This window comes from Nesoenas mayeri (genome assembly GCF_963082525.1).
Source record: "Nesoenas mayeri genome assembly, chromosome: Z".
NCBI classification, from domain to species: domain Eukaryota; kingdom Metazoa; phylum Chordata; class Aves; order Columbiformes; family Columbidae; genus Nesoenas; species Nesoenas mayeri.
In genome coordinates this window covers 21,182,902-21,204,248 of record NC_137542.1, presented here as the reverse complement: position 1 = coordinate 21,204,248, position 21,347 = coordinate 21,182,902, and the positions used below count along the sequence as shown (strand labels likewise).

The following is a 21,347-nucleotide window of genomic DNA, read 5'->3' as shown; positions in this document are numbered from 1 at the left end:
GACTTCATTCTGCTGGTCCCTGCCTTGACGTTCAAGAACTTCAAGAGATGTGGGAAGATTACCAGTGTGTGAATAGCAATGAAAACTGAGGCAAAAAAAGTTGTTGAGTACCTCAGCCATTTCCATGTTGCTTGTCACTAGTTTTCTCTCATTTATCAGGGGGAGAGTGCATTTTCTTTAATCTTCCTTTTCTGACCAACGTACATGTAGAAGCCATTCTTATTTTTCTTTGCATCCCTTGATAAATCCAGCCCAAACTGTACCTTAGCTTTCCTGATCCCAAATTTCAAGAGAGTTGAAACAGAAAGTTAGTGTTTCATTGTGTGAAAATTAAACTGCTGATGTGAAACAGCTGGTGATTTGGGGTGGTCTGTGGTCTCAGACTAATTCTTCTATCCAACTGTAGATTTAATTTAAGGGGAAGAGAGCTGTTCCAAATCATAATTCATCTTCATTTGACTGTTACTAGTTACCTAACAGGAATTTCTTCATGGCTACGTTTAAGAAGACTTCAGCCAGAGCATGGAGATTCTGCAGGTGGCATGTTTGGGACAGGAGGGGAGAAATTAAGAGAAGATGCTGATTAATAATTTTCTTTACTGTTTATTTATATAGCAGAAGGAATCCTGTTAGCCTAGATAGCCAAGTTCCTCTTTGTAAAAAAACAAGAAACAAAACAACCCAAACGAATAGCAACAACAAAACCCAAAACTCTAAGACATTTTCAAGAGGGGAGTGTTCATGTGCAGAAATAACTTTTTCCTGTAGATACAGTAGTGCACTTTTCTGAAATACATTGCATTTGACTTTTTCTTTATTTTTGACAGGAAAAAGTGGCCCTGAATGCAAGCACTGTAGGGCTGATCCAGATAAAGAGTGCCGGTTTTGTTCCTGTTACTTGTGTGGTGGAAAACAGGATGCTCACATGCAACTCCTATGTGATGAATGTAATATGGCTTACCATATATACTGCCTGAACCCCCCCTTAAGCAAGATACCAGAAGATGAGGACTGGTAAATATACAGGGATGATTTACTTATCTATATTGCCATTCTAGACAAGGTATCTCTTTGTTATCTGCACCTCGTGACAGACAATACTGAGGATTTTTTTTAAATTTCTGCTGTGTTTTTCATCCATCTACTTAATATAAGCCTTACGTTTTCTGTCAAGGTAATTCTTTTAAATCATTCATAAAGGATTAGTAGTAAGCTTTAATGACCATTATGGAGTTAAAAAACCAGGATGTTCATTTTATTCATTGTGATCATTATGATCCTCTGTGACATTATCTGATTTGATGGTGTTTATGAACACTAGTTGCTCCCCTTTTCATGTTGTTCAAGCTTCACTGCTTTAACAATTCTCTTACCTTTATCCTTGTCTTTCCCTTCATCCTCTGTCCTTGTTGCTGCTGTTGTACCCTTCTTGTATCTTCATGTTGTCTCTACTCCATTCATTGCTCCTGCTGTGGAAGGACCACCACCTTGCTACTCTTCATTTCTACTGTCCCTAGTTCTGCCAGTGGGAAAATCAAGCTAGCTGGTATTGTTAAATCAAGATAATTGTATTTGGAAGTAAATTTGCATGGACCCATTAGCACCCCATTAAGTTGTCTTGGGCTCTGTACCACTTTTCATCTTTATTATCTATCTAAAATTTACACCGTTTGTATTTATCATCTGCCTGTGATTTACATGTGATGCTAATCCTTTATAAATTAATAGTAAACAGAACTTTATTCTAATGAAGTTTTCCGTTACATAGACATTGTTACATGTCTAGGATGTCTTATGGATAAATTTTACAGACTTTGTGATTCCATTCTGTGGAACTGTATACTTCAAATGAAAAGTGCTTTAGAAATTCTAACTTTCTCTGGAAATAAATAGCTCAGTCTCCTGTTCCATAGTGGATCCCATAGTAGGTTTGTTTATTTGTCAGTGCTTATGGTCTGCGTGTTTTCTGGGCCATTTTGGTTTTTTCTGAATTCTGTATTTATGCCAGCGTGTGATTTAGCGATTGAGGCCATTAACATTGATAGGTGTTTCTCAGTCCGTACATTTGGCCACAGGGGGATAATGTTGTTGGAAGCTGATTTTTTCCCATGACATTTTTGCATGGCAAAGAGTTGTGTTCGCTGTTTTTGGAAGAGCTGCTGGCTTGAAAGCTATCTAAAACATATTTTCACTGCCTACTAGAAGTATGTATTAGTCATTGGAACTAAATATGAGATTTATTTGAATATTGTGTATGTTCCTTCCATTTCTTGTATATGGAGAATGATTACAGGGTTTATTCAGCAGTGTTTATTACACAGCATGTTAGTCTGAACTATCTCCAAATTTTGTACTGTGGAGGTAGACTGGTCTTCCGTGCATGACATCTTCTCGCCTCCCGCTAATTGTCAACATAAGTTAGTTGATGCCATGTGCTGGAAACCAGTCTCAGTGAAGTCACACAAGTGTGGATCATTCTTTTCAGTTGCCAGTTTGTGCAGCTCCAGCAGTGACTGGTTCACGTTCTTCTCCAGGTTTATTACTGACTGCAGTCCATAAGCAGCATTCTTACCTGATTGCACTCGACCTTTTTTATATATCAGCTGAGAAGTTATTTTTTCACTTCATTCAGAATATTCAATGAGACCATCTGTCTGGAATTAGACATCTGTTCAGTCCATCCATCCTTCAGTTGGCTCTCAGAACTAGCAACAGTAAAGTCCTCTCTGTTTTCCAGAACTAGGCACAGGAAAGTTTCTGATAAATAACATCTATATGCCTTAAGTCAGTGACTCCCTCCCACAAAACCCCCAAATCTTGAGTTCTACACTGAAAACAATTTATTCTCCCTTGTTTTTCTATGCCCTCAAATACACAGGTTTGATAGGCAAGTCAGGATACTGATACTGAAATTCACCATCCTCAGTAACTCCTTGATTTAGCTAGTGTGCTAAGATTATTTGGGCCTGCTGGGTGCTTCAAATGGTTTTTCAGATCAGCTATTAGTGTTCTGGTCTTCACTGGCATCCATTCTTTTCAAAAGCTTCTTATGAAACTTTATTTTGAGTTACCCTACTTCTGTTTCAGAGCACTACAGATGAAGTTTGAAGAATAGAAACTTTTTCAAAGTCTTCTGACTCAGATTTCCCTACCTTCTTCCAATAATATCACTGTAACTGCACTGCATATGTGCCCAGGACTGTTTTCCTCCCTATAGAAGATTCAGTCCTCTCTAGACAACCACACAAGAATTAAACTGACTGACAACATGGTCTTTAGAGTCCCTCAGGTCATATGTTAAGTGCACTTTTAGACCCTTCTGCTTATATTTCTGGCCAAAAAACTTAGGAATTTCTACAAGCATTAGAAGTTTAATTCATATAATATCCTGAAAAATAGATGTCGAACTTTTAAACTTACTTTGTTTACTGTGTAACAATATGAGCCTTAAGATTTATTCATATAAGTAGATAGCTGCATCTATCTATGGAGTCACGTGGTGGGAGAGGTACTGTTACGGAGCCAGCTTGTGACAGTTAATTTTGGGATACTTCGCGATGCCAGTCCTGCGCAGTCTTAATGCTTGGTTGTATGTGGAAGGAGTGCGGTTGCACGAGGCAAAGCAGTGTCTTCTACCAAAATGGAGGTCTATGTTCTCCATTTTTTTTTGCATATAAGCCAAGAATCATGGCTGTCTGATCCTTAAGTTCTTGACATACTTTATTTGGCTTAGAAGTGGAAGAATTTCCATCTAGTATTTTTGTCATCTAAAATTTGGCAAACTCTCTGCAGTCGTTAAGCCAGCAGTTTGGAAAAGGATGATAAGTTTCTCTTGTGGAGATGAAGCCACTCTTTATGCCAAACAGTATTTAATATTCCATACAAAACTCAGTTTAAAAAATAAGGCAATATGGTTATCTTATGAAAAAGCAGGGAATGCTGTAGTTAATTCACTTTGTGATTTTGCATTATGTCATATTCCTTCTTTTAATTGATCATTAAATACTCTCATTTTCAAACAACTGTAATGTCATTCCATATCTTAGTGTTAGGCAATTTCAGCACCTTATATAATTTTTAACTTCTTTTTATCTGCATTGCTTCATTGTCTTAATGGTTCAACACCTTTATTGACATAGTGAAATCTGTTCCTGTGGACGTTAATCATTAATTCTTCTATTTGTATCCACATACAAAGTTAATTAATTAATCTAAACCAGTAGTAGTAATATAGTGGTAGTTAGTGTAGCTCAGGCTTCCTCCACTAGTGGCATATGGGCCAAACCCAACCCATGGGTGCCAAAAACGTGAACAGTTGCCTTTGCATTGGAATTCCTGGAATAAAAATTTTATTAGAAGAAGGACCAGTGTACTCCGTTTCTCTTTCTGCTGTAGTCACTGTGTACTAGTTATCTCCCACTTTCTTACCAGAATGGTTTTGTGTTAGCTGGAGTGAGTCTCAGCACAATATTCCAAGTGGCTTTGGTGTTGTGGCGTAGGAAGGGTGAGTGTGTGTATGTGAGTGTCTACCCAGATTATGTGGTACCTTGGCTCTGTTTCACACTCACCTGTCTGCAGTTAAATTCATTGCACTAGAAGCAAAAAGTAAGGGTAGAGTGGGCAGGACGTAGAAACAAACCATGAGTACTGGTAGGTAATCTCAGCTATCTTCTCCTTTACATGATCTAAATGAAAGAGAGAATACAGGAGACATGGGGACTTCTCACGTACCATGTGAGAAAGAATAGTTAAATGTTTTGCCTCCAGCACTCTACCTTCAAAAATATTGAAATGCCCTTTTTTAAAGTATTTGTCAGTATTTGTTATGTTGGATTCATTTTTTTAAGCCATAGCCTTCAGCTGCTTAAGACTGGTGTATGTTTGCTAGCTTGAAGTACTCAGTCAAGTTAAACAAATTGACACTATTTTGGCTACAAGAAATGTATTGCCATTATTATGAAGTAATTGAGAATTTACTAAAACCTTTTTTTAGGTATTGTCCTTCCTGCAAAAATGATTCTAATGAAGTTGTAAAGGCTGGAGAAAAGCTCAAACAGAGTAAAAAGAAAGCAAAGATGCCATCTGCCAGTACTGAAAGCCAGAGAGACTGGGGCAAGGTAGAGTGTATTTTAGAAATAGCTGTTACTCTGATTGTTCATGTATGTGCTACATCTATAATTCCAGTTATCTATGCACTGCACAGAATTCAGTACTGGGCTGCACAGACCATAAGACAATGTTTAATCCTGCCCACTATCTACTGGCAGTTAAAGCAATGGAAGAATTATTAAAGTGACTAGAGGTAAAAACAAACAAAAAAACCCAACCCCCAATCCCTCCTCCAAAACAATATACATATATTACTTAATTAACATTCCTCTTAACAATTGTTAACCTATTTTAAAACATGTATTTGATATAATTATCGGATTTCTTGATGTCTGCATTAAATTTGCAAATAGTCTTCAATATTATGATATTAATTCATTTTATCTGATGCATTTTTAGGGTATGGCCTGTGTTGGTCGCACTAAGGAATGCACTATTGTTCCTTCAAACCATTATGGACCTATACCTGGTGTTCCTGTTGGGACAACCTGGAAATTCAGAGTTCAGGTATGTTGTTTCAGTATCATTTGTAGTTGAAATAACTAAGAATAACAATGATGAGTTGGGCACTAAAATGAATTTACAGTGACAATGGCCATTTTTGCTAGGACTAAATAGAGCAAATACATTATGATTCTAATATTGGAAGTGATGTCGATAGTAGTGGAAGTTGAAGTATACTGATTTTACAATACAACTTAGTAAGAAGTCAGCCTTTGCTGATTCTTGCACTGTCTCATTTTCTGTTGCAAATATTTCTTTGGCTCTATGCTAAATTAGATTGCTTAAAAAACTGGCAGAAAAATAATCCCATCTGGGGTAGGAGGGGAGTTAATTTTCCCAGTCCATTTCTCATTTTGATTATATAAGCACAGACGGGCAAGAAAAGGCAAAGCAGGGAGAATGGGACAGCTTCATTTTGTGCCAGTACTGATTTTTTGTGATTTCAAAGTGTCCAGCAAACTTACTTCCTTTCCCCCTAGCCTTATCTGATGGCACTGGTTTGTTTGTGTTGTTGTTTTGGTTTTGTTTGTTTTTCTTGTGTTTTTTTGTTTGGTGGTGGTGGTGGTGGTGGTGTTGTTGATTTTAGCTGAGGAAATGCATACTTCTTTATTTTCAAAACCAGTTAATTCTTTGTCCCTTGCATGTATAAAGGGTTGTAGTCGAATGTTCTCCATCTGGGCTGGGCTAGATGATCTCCAGAGGTCCCTTCCAACCCTAACCATTCTGTGATAGCTGTGATAAGGCAGAAGAATGTAAACAGGACTTTTAAAACTTGTTGAGGCAAGTCACAAATCAAAAGCCTCTTCTAATTTGTTTTCTGTACTTCTCATTACCTCATTTGTCATGAGAAGAAAACAGGTGTTTTATTATTCAACTGGTGGAAGAGAACACTTAGCAGTCAATTTTCATCTAATGGTAGTGTCTTCCAGTACTATGTGAAGAATTCTGGATTTGGAAGGCCATGCAAATTTTAAGGCTGATGTGGTTAGCAGTAGATATTTTCTCCTTAACAACAGTTTTCAGTTTCTTTCCTTGGTAGAAATCACAATGAAGCAGTTGAAACCTTAACTAGTTCTTTCAGTCCTTTCTTACCTTGATGTCCATTGTCAACACCATCATCAATACAAGCCTTAGATTAAACAAATTCAATTTGTAATGTAAAAATTACGCTGATCATCATACCAGTGATTTTATAGAAAATTACTTGCCTAAAAGGATATTTTGTTGACTTCTGTCTTTGAAGAATTTTTTTTTGGTGGAAGGAATTAAAATAAATATTTATGTTTTTCTTGCTTTCCAGATTAGGTCTCATAGTAAGAGATGTTTCTAAAATCACTTATGCAAACTCAAAATCTCCATCTCATCTTTTATTTTCACTTCTTCAACAGTAATTGAAATTATTAGTTCACCTTTTTGTTAGGAATTCCATTGATAACACAAAAGCTCATAGTTTTCAGATCTTTGTAGTGCTGGTAGGAAAAAGGAATAGAGTGTTGCTTTTGTCACAAAATTAAGCAGAGAATGCTAATTTTTATATATGTTTATGTAGACTAGACATCAAAAGGAAGTTACCTTTTCTGCATCATTATTTAATTTTGTGTACAAATGAAGTACTTTGTCCTTTTTTATTGTTAGGATTGAAATGTTATCTACGTAGAAATTTAAATTTCATTTTTGTTTGCCATATGACTGGTCTTTTGTCAGAGAAATCAGTTTGTCTCAGCAAACCTATGACAATTTAGAGACTAGTTTATTTCTGGTTTGTGTAGTGTTTTTTGTGACACTAACTCTCTTTTCTCTAGAAGGAAATTAGCTAAGTATTGCTTCTGGAGAGAACATCTGAAGAGCATCTTTAGCATTAATTACTTACCAGAGTTCATCTTTTGGGGTGAATCACCTACCAGAAACCTAAATATAATTGATAAAGCTGGAAATGAAAGAAGGGAGGGAAGAATGAATGAAAGGTTGTTTGATACAGCAGGAAAGATGAGTTCAATAGTAGGGCCTTTTTATTCAGCATACTCATAAATGATCTGGGAAAACAGACAAATAGCTGATAAAGTTTGGTGAGAGTGCTAAGTTGTGGATAGTAAACATGGGGTGGGGAACAGTTATAACGCTCTAATTTGTATTGGGCTTTCAGCTACTTATTTGTCTTGTTATTATTTAGGAAAGAGTTCTTCTAATAGCTGATTTTGAAATTATGTCATCTTAGTTAACCAATAGTGATCAAAAAATAAAGTGTTACATTATTGTGAAGGGAAGGGTCAGGAAAATTAAATACGTTCCTATGAACAACAACCAGAATGATTAAAGGAATGGAATGGTTTCCATTCAACTGTGAGACTTTTCATTCTGGAAGAAAGTTGAACACATTGCAGTGTAGATGGCTGTAATATGATGTACAGTATGAAAAAAAGTTATCAGGAGGCGATATACATACTTCTGGAGTGCAAAAAGGGATCATCGGAAATAAAAAGGTCAACTGCCCACTTAAAAATGAATGAAAGTAGTACTAGTACACATGACAAGTGGTATTACTGTGAACTCTTTTCTCCTTTGGATACCACGGATCCAAAAGCTTCAAGTAGTTTAGGAGCTCTGAGCCTCAAACAGCTGGATGCTGAAAAATAGTGCCAGGGAGTACCATGTCCTTGCATGGTTTTCATACTGTGCACAGCTGTTTATCATTAGAGACGATGTTTTGGGGCAGCTGGACCTTTGATCTGATGTATTTTCACAGTATCACAGTATGTTTGGGATTGGAAGGGACCTCAAAAGATCATCTAGTCCAATCCCCCTGCCAGAACAGGAACACCTAGGTGAGGTCACACAGGAACATGTCCAGGTGGGTTTTGAATGTCTCCAGAGAAGGAGACTCCACAACCCCCCTGGGCAGCCTGATCCAGTGCTCTGTTACCCTCACTGAGAAGAAGTTTCTTCTCATATTTAAGTGGAACCTCTTGTGTTCCAGCTTGATCCCATTACCCCTTGTCCTGTCATTGTTTGCCACCGAGAAGAGCCTGGCTCCATCCTCATGGCACTCACCCTTTATATATTTATAAGCATTAATAAGGTCACCCGTCAGTCTCCTCTTCTCCAAACTAAAGAGACCCAGCTCCCTCAGCCTTTCTTCATAAGGGAGGTGCTCCACTCCCTTAATCATCTTTGTTGCCCTACGCTGGACCCTCTCCAGCAGTTCCCTGTCCTTCTTGAACTGAGGGGCCCAGAACTGGACACAATATTCCAGATGGGGTCTCACCAGGGCAGAGTAGAGGGGAAGGAGGACCTCTCTCAATCTACTAACCACCCCCCTTGTAATACACCCCAGGATGCCATTGGCCTTCCTGGCCACAAGGGCACAGTGCTGGCTCATGGTCATCCTGCTGTCCACCAGGACCCCCAGGTCCCTTTCCCCTACACTGCTCTCTAATAGGTCGTTCCCCAACCTATACTGGAACCTGGGGTTGTTCCTGCCCAGATGCAGGACTCTACACTTTCCCTTGTTAAATTTCATTAGGTTATTCCCCGCCCAACTCTCCAGCCTGTCCAGGTCCCGCTGGATGGCAGCACAGCCTTCTGGCGTGTCAGCCACTCCTCCCAGCTTAGTGTCATCAGCAAACTTGCTGACAGTGCACTCTATTCGTTCATCCAAGTCATTGATGAATATATTGAATAATACTGGCCCCAGTACTGACCCCTGAGGTACTCCACTAGATACTGGTCTCCAACTAGACTCCGCACCGTTGACTACCACTCTCTGGCTTCTCTCCTTAAGCCAGTCTGCAACCCCCACCTCACTACTCTATTGTCTAGACCACACCTCCTCAACTTAGCTGTGAGGATTTTGAAAGTACAAGACTATAGCAGAAGAATGTATATTTTGGTGGAAGTTGCTTGAAAGTGTAGTTTGGGAAAAGGAGTGGGAGAGGCAGAATGGGAAAAACTATCAAAGTCAGGGTCTGAAGGAAGATATGAAGGGAGGAAGAAGGATCCTAAGTGTTCTGCTGCTTGTGAACCTTCTTTTTATCAACTGTATTTTTAGCATCTCATATTGACAAAATATGTAATTTAACATGTAGCCTCTTTTACTAATAAAGTTGTGGTATAGTGATGTGTTTGGTTTTTGGTTGGTTTTTTTTTTGCGGTTTTTGTTTGGTTTGTTGTGGTTTGGGGGGGTGTGTGTTTATTTGTTTCATTTTTTCTAATAGTTTGAAACAAGGAACATAGAAATGGTTGTTAAATAAATATTTGTGTGAGTGATGTTCCAGCAGACTTCAGTGGTGTTACCAGCTTATGGTGCAGCTGCAGCTCTCAGATGGTCTGGATGCAGCTTGGTTGCACATTCATTGCAAGGGAGTTATCCTGGTTGGAGAACCAGCTTACAATCCATACGCTGTTGCAATGGCTTCTTCTGTTTCCTTAGGTCGTCTCTTAATATTCCCCTGAGTTGGTCACATTTACAGTATGTTATCTTAATAGTACCTGTTATCATGATCTTTACAAGGGTAACTGTGATCTTCCTTTGTTAAGAACTGTGAAATATTACCAAACTGGCAGATCTCCATCTGCTTTGGATTGTTCTAAATGACTGTGGGAGTGGAGTATAGCAGTGAGTACAGTCTTAAATACTTACTGTGGAGATTTTTCCCAAAGAAGAAGGTATACCTTTACATCTTCCAGTGTCACTACTGTCCTACATCAACCTTCCATTTTCAGGGTGTCCTTACTTTTGGCTCTTCTTCCTTAAAAACAAGTTGCATTCTCACCTTTAAGGACAGTCATACGTTAACTATTTACACACACACGCTTATACAATATTTTAAGCAGGAAGTTGATTGTTAAAAGTTATTGTAATGGCTGGTTGTTTTAAAAAAAAAATGCTAGAAAGTGGCTTTTTTCTGTTTCCAGGTGAGCGAAGCAGGTGTTCACAGACCACATGTGGGTGGAATCCATGGACGCAGTAATGATGGAGCTTATTCACTTGTATTAGCTGGAGGATTTGAAGATGAAGTGGTACGTCATTTATGCAAGAAATGGTTTTGCTGTTCTGATGTATCAATGTTTGTAAAGATAAGAGTTGTGTTTGTTGTTGATCCTAAAATTCATGCGTACACAAATGTGATTGTGAAAAAAAAATACCACTGCTAGTAACAAACTGAATAATTTTTAGTGTTTTGGGGAGAAATAGGTAAGCAAGTCTTTCTTAAAGAATGCTTATGCTTGTGCTTATGCCCAAGAAAAATATGTCAATTACAGATGACTTTTACATTGTTTAGGGTAGTTAAATTTCAGCATGCTTTTGGAGTCTAAATTTATTATTATTTAAAATCTGATTATGTAATTATATGCAAATAGTATGCTTTATGCTCTGCTTTGGTGATGATTTTTATTGCTTTCAAGACAGATAGATGCCTCTTTGGGTTTGTTGCATTTCTAAATATGTGATACCTTTATTTTAATGAAAAAAGAATAAAAGGTACATGTTACTTGATTCACTGAAGTTCTGAAGGTTCTTGACTCCTACTTATGAGCACTTTCAGGACTTTTTAGTAAAGTCTATGCATCTTGTATTATGATCCCCAAAGGTGCTGGAAAAAAAATCTGCTTTGATGTTAATGTCTGAGTAGAGCAGCGAAAGCAATTATGCTGCTAAATAAAACAGTAATGGTGTCTGACTTTCATCTCATGATGTTGAGCAACACTTATTTATGAATAGATTACTGTTCTCTGCAATTAAATGATGTTTACACAGCGTACATCCCTTCCTGCAGTTCTGTTCCATCAGGTGGGATTTTGAATCATGCATCAGGTGAAGAATAAAGCAGTAAGCTATCTGGGTCTTTTTAAAATATACATAGCTGTTAATCACAAGGAAAATGCAGTAGAGAAGTAAATAAGCATCTGAAATAGCATCAGAATGTAATGTACTCTTTGCCAACAGCACGTATCAACTGCTGCTGCTGCAGAGTCTTGCCACTGAAGGAGTCTGTGTCTCTTTTTGACAAAGTCACACAAGGAGGTACTTGGTGTTGGGATACATTGCTGCATCCTTAGAGTCAACTCCAACCCAAGATTGGGACCCTTAGCCAGTGATCTTAAGAACACTGTTGTTCAGTAGTTGCACCTGCTATGTTGGGATGCTGCGGACTCCTTTTCTAGATTTTGGTGGTGATACTGATGGCCCCTTATTTATGCTGCCGGAAGTATTCAATTCAAAATATTTAATAAACTTAATTAGATCCTTTGCATGTCTTTTTCAGTTCAGCTAAGTGATGTTGTGATCCTGTGTTTTTTGTGGACACCTGAATACTGTCATAGTCTAGATGGCATATATAATGTTGAGGAGGCACAGCTAGGGAGAAATATTGCAGAAGATACCGTAAAAGATTCTATGAATGTCAGCTTTCTTGTGATTCTCTAAACTAAGAATACAGGGAGATTTTTTTTTCCAGGTGTATTTTTGGAATTAGATTTTTTTTTTTCAGTTCTTTTTTCATATACCAAATTTTATTTCCCATTTTACTTCCATTTTCTCTTTTTTTGGAAAAGGTTGAAATTAAACTCCTATAAGAATATCCACAGAAAAATCAAATTCTGTCCTTAAAAGTGTCCTAAGTGCAGTATCTTATTACACAAATGAAACTTTTAAATAAAAACTAAGATTAAATCCTCTGCTCACATCTAGTCACTTTTTTATATGAGAACACAACAAGAAAGGTGACTCTTAATTGAATTTCAGTGGTATGACTTAGGTACTTGTGTGCACATTTTTACAAAATTGAGAAATTAATATAGCTGGAAGACTCTTTTACTGTACATTTATAAGCTTTATTCACTATTTATGCACACTGCTGACATGTGCCACCTTAATGCTCTTCTTGTGGCTTTAAATTACCAGTTCACTATTGGGGTAAAATAATTGCAAAAATATATTGCAGGAAGTAGAATTCACTATCTAGCTTTCAGATCATGCCATTTTTGTGCTGTGCCTTTGGAAACTTAAGAGTCCTGCAGACCCAGACTTGTCTGGAACTGTGCTCAAGTTGAGCTGTTTGGGATATATTGGAGTGCTCTGTAATGACAAGTTCTGTCAGTAAAGGATCTGCTCTCAAGATTGACAAGGGGTAAGGTCATAGTTTACAATATGGGCATTGAGTGAAATTGTTTTGCACATGAAGCCTGACCTCATTCTTAATTACGTGCATATAAGATGTTGGCACATCATTCTCTCTCTTGAATTTTAGTGGCACGTTACATGGCTTACCTATTTAAGACACAGTATTACAATAGTTAGCTTTATAGTCTTGAATGAGTTAATATTGCTGATCTCTTTATCTTGTTCTTGACAGTAACCATAACAGGAACATTAGCTGAAGAAACTTTCAGGAATTTAAAATCTAAGAATTATTTCAGAATACACTTAACATTTAAAAACGAAGTATTGGACTTTAACAATGATTAGGCAATCACAGTGTTCATTATAAAAGTATTTTGACTTGTCTGTTAATCAAATCAAGTAGCTGAAGAAATTTCACGTTTGTTTTTGAAAAATTGCCCTCTCTTTTGTGTTGTTGTTTTTATGTATCAGGGTTAGAATTGCTCTTTATTTTCAAAATTTCAAGATCCATGTTTCTGCTGGGTTGATGTAGTCTTGAAAAGATTGTAAATTAATTGTATGCTGTACTTAGTTTAATCTGAACGCATATTGTTTCTTCTTCAAGTGCTTTTGCATGTAAGATCATACTGGAAATTTCTGAACTGAGATTTAGAATCTCTTGTAGAATAGTATCTGCTGTGACCGTTCACGTTCTCTTACAAAAGACACTGAAAGTACAGAAGAGAATAGCATCTGTAAAGACTCAAAAGGGACCCCAGGCAAATATACTTGTTGCTTAGGTTTGTTGATTATTTTATATCAAACCCATTCAGTGCCTGGAACATAGCATTCACAAACCACATCATGAAATGACTTGATGTCCATTTTAAATGTTCTGTGTCCGCTTTAATCTTGTGTTTGGGTAATGAGTTCCAAGGTGTCAGTACAAGTGTTTTTCCACTTGTTTGAAACAGTCAAATTGCAACGAAGTAGTAATTATAATAGCTCACTAGATTTGCCTGAGCCCTGTGATGAGGATATAGCATTTCAGAATCTCTGCCTAGTGTGCATTGTGCAGTGAAATAACTTGATCACTTCCACCGGTGCCAAAGGTGCAGAGCCAGTACTGTAGTGAATTGCATCCTTAAATGGCTTTAAATCCAGATCAAGTGGCAATAGGAGCCTCGTGTTGGAGTCACTGTCTTACATCCAAAGACCATGATGACTAACCCTTTACCTAGATGCGTACGTATGACCTCCTGCTTCATCACCCAGCTTGCTGGGTATACCTGAGTCCTCTGAATGCAGTGTGAGCCCTGCTACAAAAAAGATGTAGTATACTGTGTAAATTTTCTGAATTATAATTCCATGCTATGTTTATCAAGGGAGCAGTTTCTTTTAGATTGTCCCACCTGTTTTATAGAACTGAGAATCCAATATAGCAAGTCCATTACAGCCATTATGCTGATAGTCTTTCTACTGTGAGTCACCTATTTTGAGTATGTAGCTGAAAACCTGAAACTTGTTGTTTTCAAAAGCCCCACTGCTTTGGGACCTGCTTGGAGCTCCAATGTAATGTGGAAAAAAAAAAATATATATACATATATATATATGTATATATATATATATATAGTATCTCACTGTACAATAGCTACCAAATATCTTCCTTTCCACTCAGATGTGTTATTTGTCCACTCTTGTAGCCTCCAATACAAAGGACATAATTTACATTCGCAAGGCAGTAGCTTTAATACTTAATACTTTACTTTAATACTTTAATAGTTTCTTCCCAGTGTTTCAGATTGCAGGACAGCTCCTATTCTGCAACAGTCTCCTCTCCATTTTTTTCTGTTATTCCATATTGTTAGCTTTCAGTCCATACAAAATGCTGATTAATACTAGAAAATACCTTTCTTGCATTATTTTCTGAAATTTGTCTCCTCTGTACCTGCATTATATTCAGAATTAACTTTGTGTTCTGAAAAGCCTTATGTTGTTGCAAAGATGCTTTCTGTACTTTACTGCTAGTACTACATCTATCAAAGCAGTGTTGGCTGCCTGTTTGCCAGCTTCTTTCATAATGGGATGTGGTATCTGTGTCTATACTACTCCTATCTGTGCTTTTGCAAAGTTAATTTGCAGGACTTTGCACATCTGTTTTTTCTAAAGCATTGAGGAACTCATTAACACAATGATAAAACAGATTAAAAAATAGAAATTAATGTTGACAGTGCTTATCAATGTGCCATTTAACTTTATTTTTTTTCATACTTTCCAGGAAACATGCTGTTTGGAATAGTGCCTTAGTGTCAAGGACATAGGCCTTGGTTTCCATTTGTGATTGCCTAACACACTGAGATAATTTTTTTCTGAAATTCATACCTTTTTCAAGAGATGTTAATCACATTAGTGCAATACGTGGAGTATCATCAATCTACTCCCTTAGTTCTGAAGGATCAGCATAATTATACTAATCTTTGTTGTGTCAGACCATTAATTACTTGCTGGACTTCATAAATATTTCACATGAACACTTCTAAAAATTAATTCTTATCATATTAACAATTTATTTAAGTACAGGAAATAAAAGAAGGATGGAAGTAACAAATTCTAATTATATGTACAGAGACAAATGAATGTCAAAGTAAGCGCATGTCTTTGAGACAGGCAAGATTTTCCTTGCTTTATCTAGGATTATATTAGGCTAATGAAATTACTCATACAGGTTGCAGGAATTTGTTCCCTCAGAACAGTCAATCAGCAATGTCCAACAGATCGCCAAAGATAATTATAATTAAAAAGTGTTGTCTCAAAAAGTTGTTGTATCTCCTAAGTAATCTCCCACTACAGAAAAGGGTCTTTGACCTGAAAAGACTTTCTGTGTATTGTATCTTTAGTGAAACTGTTTTTAAGTCAGAACTGATTTTTAACAGAGCGGAAGATCAGGTAGTCTGAATTTATTACATGGTAATGTTTAATTTAAAGGTCTAGAAATGCATAATTTTGGCCCCAAACACTGAAAGGAATAAGAGAACTCAAAGTGGTGCACATACAGTAGTTGTCTATCACTTTCATTTGGGAGCTATTTTTCAAAATGTTGACCTACTTCCATCACCATTTAGCCACCTTGGACTGTTGCCTGCTTTGAAGCTCTGTCTTCTTTTTCAGAGATCCAGATTGGCTTGCACTAAAGGGTTAAACGTTTAAATCGTGGTGGAATATGCCACAATACTTGCACGTTCTTGCTGTCAAGCGTGGTTGCAGGGAAGACTCAGAAACAGCCATTATGATATATGCAAGCTCCGCACTTAATACAAGGGGTTTTTTATTGATTTATAAATGAAGTGTGTAACTGAGCCCTTCCTTTTTAATCGGCACCTTTTATGCAGCACTAAAACATGAAATTATCAAAAAATAAATCAGACAATTGGGCAGATAGACCAATTCTGTCAGCACTTACGTGAATACAGAATTGTGAGACTTTAATGGAGACGAATGATGACATGATTCAGTTTCAGGTATCCCTACTACTAGGGAAAGAAAATCCTTTCAGATGTAATTATCTGATAGTTAATATTTGTCTTTGATTTAATGACTTCATTTTAAAGGGTTTAATGTTATTTTTATTTTGCTTTGTCATATTAATCAAAATCTTAGCCTTTATTAATCACGTTTCACTGAGGTGAAACTGATGAATTAAGGGGTTTATGAACAGATGAAGTTTTGTGGTTTCTTTTATCAAAAAAGCCAGTAAGACTTTTTGTTTTTATTTGGACTGAAGATTGTGCTTGTGTTCATAATAGTGTATTTTACTAGCTGGTAAAAGCTATTTTTGTGTATATGTTGGGACCAAACTTTGAAATCTGAGCAAAATACTAGAGGTGTTAATGGAAAGAAAAAATAATTGAGAGACAGCTTGAGATAACTGATGCTCCAGTAACTTGTAGTTAATGTTCCTGTCAGCTGCTGCACAAAAGAAACCTGTAGAAATGTGGTTAAATGCTTAGGTAGAATTCAAAATCTTACTTTGTCTATTCTGTGTTATCTGTTTGTTGGACTTAACAAGTGATCATGTAGCAACAGTGAAATAGTGGAGAATGCTTTAATACAACTGACATCTGCTTATGTCTGAGGCTGACTGGGTTATAGTACTAGACCTTCAGGCTTATCTTCTACTCAATATGAGGTACTGGGTCAATACTACTGTGGCTGAAGTCAGTTTGCTCTATAACATGATCAAACTTTACAAACAGGACAGTTAAGAAATAAATTTATGGAGACAGTGTAAGGAAAGGAGACATACTGAAGGCATTAAGAGAATAACAAAGGTCTTACTAGCTGTTAAAATAAAGTTTTGGTGCAAGGAAGTTGAATTAAGCTGTGGAAAGCAGAAGAGAAATGGCAGTTATGTATTTTAAAGTAAGAAAATGAGGAAAATGTAGGAAGAAGGAAGAGAAGGGAAAAACACTGCCTGTTCAATAGCCTTTTTGACAGTTGTTTCTTAAGAATATACATCAATAATTCCTTTTGCCAAATGTTTTTTTTAATGGTTGAATACAGAATTTACAGCAGTATCAGTATCGTAAGCTCTATTTTCTGGTCCTCTTGAGAGAAAAAATAGCTTTCCATCTTCACCTGCCACATAAAAGCTATCAGTTAAACATTGTTATGGATAGTAGGAAGATCCTGTGTTGTCTCTAGATAATAGAACTCAAAGCTGTTGAGAAATTGTGTTAGTGAGTCATTACTCATGAAAAGATCCCAAATAATAAGCTGTGTGGATGTTCCTGGCATACTCCACTTCCAAAGTAAAAATACCATCACCATGGTGGAAGTAGCGTCTGTAGGTCTCCCATTAGGTCTCCAGACTACCAGTATCCCCATTTCACTTCTACATGTCATGGGCTGTATTCATATCCACATTTTATTTTCTCTAAGGACTCTCTGCCTCACTTATTCTTGCCGTTCTAGATTTTCTGTATGAGCACTTATGTATTCTCCTGAGCTTCCTTCCTCTCCTTATTTAGGAGTTGCTCTCATATCAGGGGTTCAAATGTCTTCATCCTGTCCAGATCTGTGCCCTGTATGGCAAGATCTCTGGCATTTTCTTCTGATTCTAGGAAATGTGTGTCTTTGTTCCCTGCCTTTTTTTTTTTTTTTTACTGTATCTATGTGAAATAAGTGAGTGTAGTTCTTCTGAGTAGAGTGGAAATGAGCCTTCCTTATGCTGGGGGGTGTTAAAAGATGCGGCCATCTTGTTATTTGACCTGTAAGAGTTATACTTCATAATTGTTCCATTTCTCCTCCATTTTTCTTTCCCTGGATTTCCAATTTCCCCCAAATCCATATAGTTTTGGCTATTGATTCACAAAACACCTGGATAATTAAAGAGAAGGAAATTTAATTTAACAAGTGTGGAATCTGTTCAAGAGGTGAGCATGTATGCGTAGGCCTTATATCCATGCTGTCCCTGCAAGCACAATGTCTTCTGATTGCCTCTGGTTAAAGAGTAGCACACAGAGAACCACTCAGTCTTTCTCTGAGCACATTGGGAGTTTGATGTTCTTAGACCTTTTACATTTAACTCATTTTCTGTTGAAATGTGTTCCAGCAAGTAATTATGAATACTGTTGCATTTTTGCCCTCTCACTTGAGGTTTTTTTTGCTTAAGTCTATAGTGATTTGACCTTGATTTATGTTTGTCTGTTATGCCAAAAAAAAGTCTATTCAGTATTTTGTCCTCACGAGGATTGTTCTGCCTAGTTTAGTTGCTGGCAAAAAAAAAAAGGTTGTCAAGAACCTGTCTTGTCTTGTAATAATTTTCTCCATTTTGCTTGTGTTTGTAGTGTTTGTGTCTTTACTCTATTTTTTAACATTATTATATATATATGTTACTTCAATATTTGTCTCCACATTATGTTCTACAAAGAGGGGGAAATCACCTTCCAGTTTCAGTTTATTTCTGCTTGTACATAAAAAAAGTCTTAGCAGTTTTTCCCACTTTGCCACACCATGAACATGAGTTCAGTTTCTTCCTTGTTATGAACCCTAAATCATTCTATATTCATCCCTTTCCAAGATACATCTTTTTGGTTTTCTGAACTTGGTAAAAGCTTCTTATTCAATGTCAAAATGTAATTGGTTTGAATGAGCCAGATTCATCAAGCAAATCCAACCCTATTCATATTCTCACAATCATCTTTGTATGATCTGGGCATTTAGTTTGCTTTGATGATCACTGAAAAATTAAACATAGCTCAATTCTGTGATATCTTATTTTAGACAATTCATTTGATGTCCTTTCTTAGTAAATAGTTCTTGTCTGGTTGGTCTTCCATTCTTTTGGAGTTGTTTCATATATTGTCCTCGTACAACATAATTTAATTTGTTATTTTTTTAGAGATTAATTGAGCAGAGTAAGTAGAATGTTTTAAGAAGGGTATAGCAGAGTTTATACATGTCTTTGTTAGGATTTGAGGGGTTTTTTTAACTTCATGGCAGTTACTTGTTATTATATCTAGATAAATGTTGAATGAGAAAAATTGCAGCTTAATTTGTTAGGTTTTCCCTACACAGAATAAAACAAACATAGTACTTATAACTAGTCTATGGCCTTGTTCAACCAGCATTTCTCTTCCTAACTTTCTCTTTTTCTGCTGTTGTCAGTTATGAAATATCTGTAACAGTCTTGCAATGGATCCTTAATAATATCAGACTTTTAATAGTGGTAAGAAATTGACTAAATTTTACTATTGGGTACAAGTATGTTAAGATTTTTGCTATAAAAATTCATATAAGCATTATTTTAATATTTAGTATTTATCTTCTAATGTTGCATCACGCTTTCTACAAAATTTGCATCACCAAAGAGATATCATATTGAATATATTTGTAAAATACATGTATTTCCAGAAACACTTCAATTTGCCAGGAGTAATATGAATTCCTATGAGATATTTCCCAAAGGAAGTAGTAATACTGGCTTTACTTCTGTGTATGTAGATTTTGACTGTTTTTACCGTTCATCAATTTAAAGAAAATTTTATGTAGGAAATACACTACAGAATTGTATCTGCTTACAAAATGCAAATCTAAATGAGTTTAAGCTCATACTAGTTCAGAAGAGCTGGGATTATTATTGCGTTTAAAGCACGTGCCTTGTATGTAAGATAGAGCTGTTTGTACTTATTGGCACTTAGCCCTTGCACAAGCTGAAGTGATCCCTCAAAGGTATTTATTATGTATTTTACAAACATGATATTCTTATAAACGGAATGAAAGCTCTAGAGCAAGTAACCACTTGCTAGAATGTGTTCCCTTTGTAAGATTTTTTTTTTTTTTTTCAAAAATGGCTTTTTAAAACATGGGAAAGTCCACTTTTTTAAGACAGGCAGTTTTTTAATAAGGATTTTCTGGTGAATATGTGAATTCCACACCAGCAGCTTTGTGCTGGCACAGCTACTGTAAAACGACAGTGACACTGAAGTAAAATACACATCCTTCCATGCCTTGGAATATAGTTTTTCTTTGACTGAGTAAACAGAACAAATAAAATTGCATTGTTTGTTTGTTGGTTTGTTGTTTCTTTTTAAATTGTGTTACTTTACTCTGAAGTGTTAAAACAAAGGATAATCTTCTTGCACAGGATCGAGGGGATGAATTCACTTACACTGGGAGTGGAGGTAGAGATCTTTCTGGCAATAAAAGGATTGGGGAACATTCATTTGATCAGACATTAACACACATGAATAGGTAAGTTTTGAAGACAAACTTAAAAAGTATTCCAGAACAACGAGCTGAGTTGTAGTGTTTTAATTTAAAACTAGTATTTTTCTGTATTCATTTACTCCTGCACATGCTGCTTTGGTAATCAGTGGTGCCTCTTGCTGCTAAGAGGCATTTTATTGAGTGTTATCTTTTGTTGATTTAAAGAAACACTTGCACTTCAATGAAATACCTTGTTGTGTTGCAGGTGCAGGTTGTGATCATGTCTGTGGTTAAAATTGTCCTACAATTTGCTTCAGAGGACTTTGTTAATTTACTTAGAAGTTTGTCAAAACTCTTGGGTGGAAGATTTTGTCTTTTAGGTGCTTCTTTTTAAGTTTCTTCTTCAATAGTTAAATCAATTATCAAATTTAGGTGGGAAGAAAGCATGGTTTTTTTCCTATGTTAAAAGTGATCTTTCCTATTTTGCTAGCCCTTTCTTCCATTATAGCTTTCTATGAAAAGCAAGGAATTAGGGTGTTGCTTTACAAAAAACAGTTGCTTGAAAAAGAAAATATATGTCCAAATAGGGATTAGACATTTACTTGCAATATTTTTGCGTCCTCTAAAATCCTGCCTGGACAAAGTGTTCTTCATCCCCTTCTATTTTAACAAACACGATCTCTGTTACGCAACTGACCACTTAATACCTGTGGGGTGCTGAGACTGAGGAAAGAGAGGAAAAGCCTGACTTGCGTGCCGAGAAAGGGAGGGACGGGGAGAGAGAGGATGTGATGTGAACAAGAATGAGGAGGGCAGGAAGCTGGAAGGAGGTTTGAGCAATAGGTTTACAAGTATATTGAGTGAATAGAGCAAACTTGCTTTGGGAAACAGAATGAAAAGCTGGAATCCTGAGTCTTAGCATTTCTTG

General features: G+C 36.6%; 1 protein-coding gene across 1 annotated transcript in view; it reads left to right on the top strand.

The window, feature by feature from the left end:
• UHRF2 (ubiquitin like with PHD and ring finger domains 2) overlaps positions 1–21,347 on the top strand; it is a 91,550-nt gene that overhangs the window by 62,248 nt on the left and 7,955 nt on the right. The window contains 8 exon segments of the mRNA XM_080363153.1: positions 828–1,014; positions 4,994–5,117; positions 5,509–5,616; positions 10,525–10,629; positions 11,369–11,372; positions 11,375–11,430; positions 11,432–11,440; positions 20,358–20,464. Coding sequence (XP_080219279.1) covers positions 828–1,014; positions 4,994–5,117; positions 5,509–5,616; positions 10,525–10,629; positions 11,369–11,372; positions 11,375–11,430; positions 11,432–11,440; positions 20,358–20,464 — 700 coding nt within the window.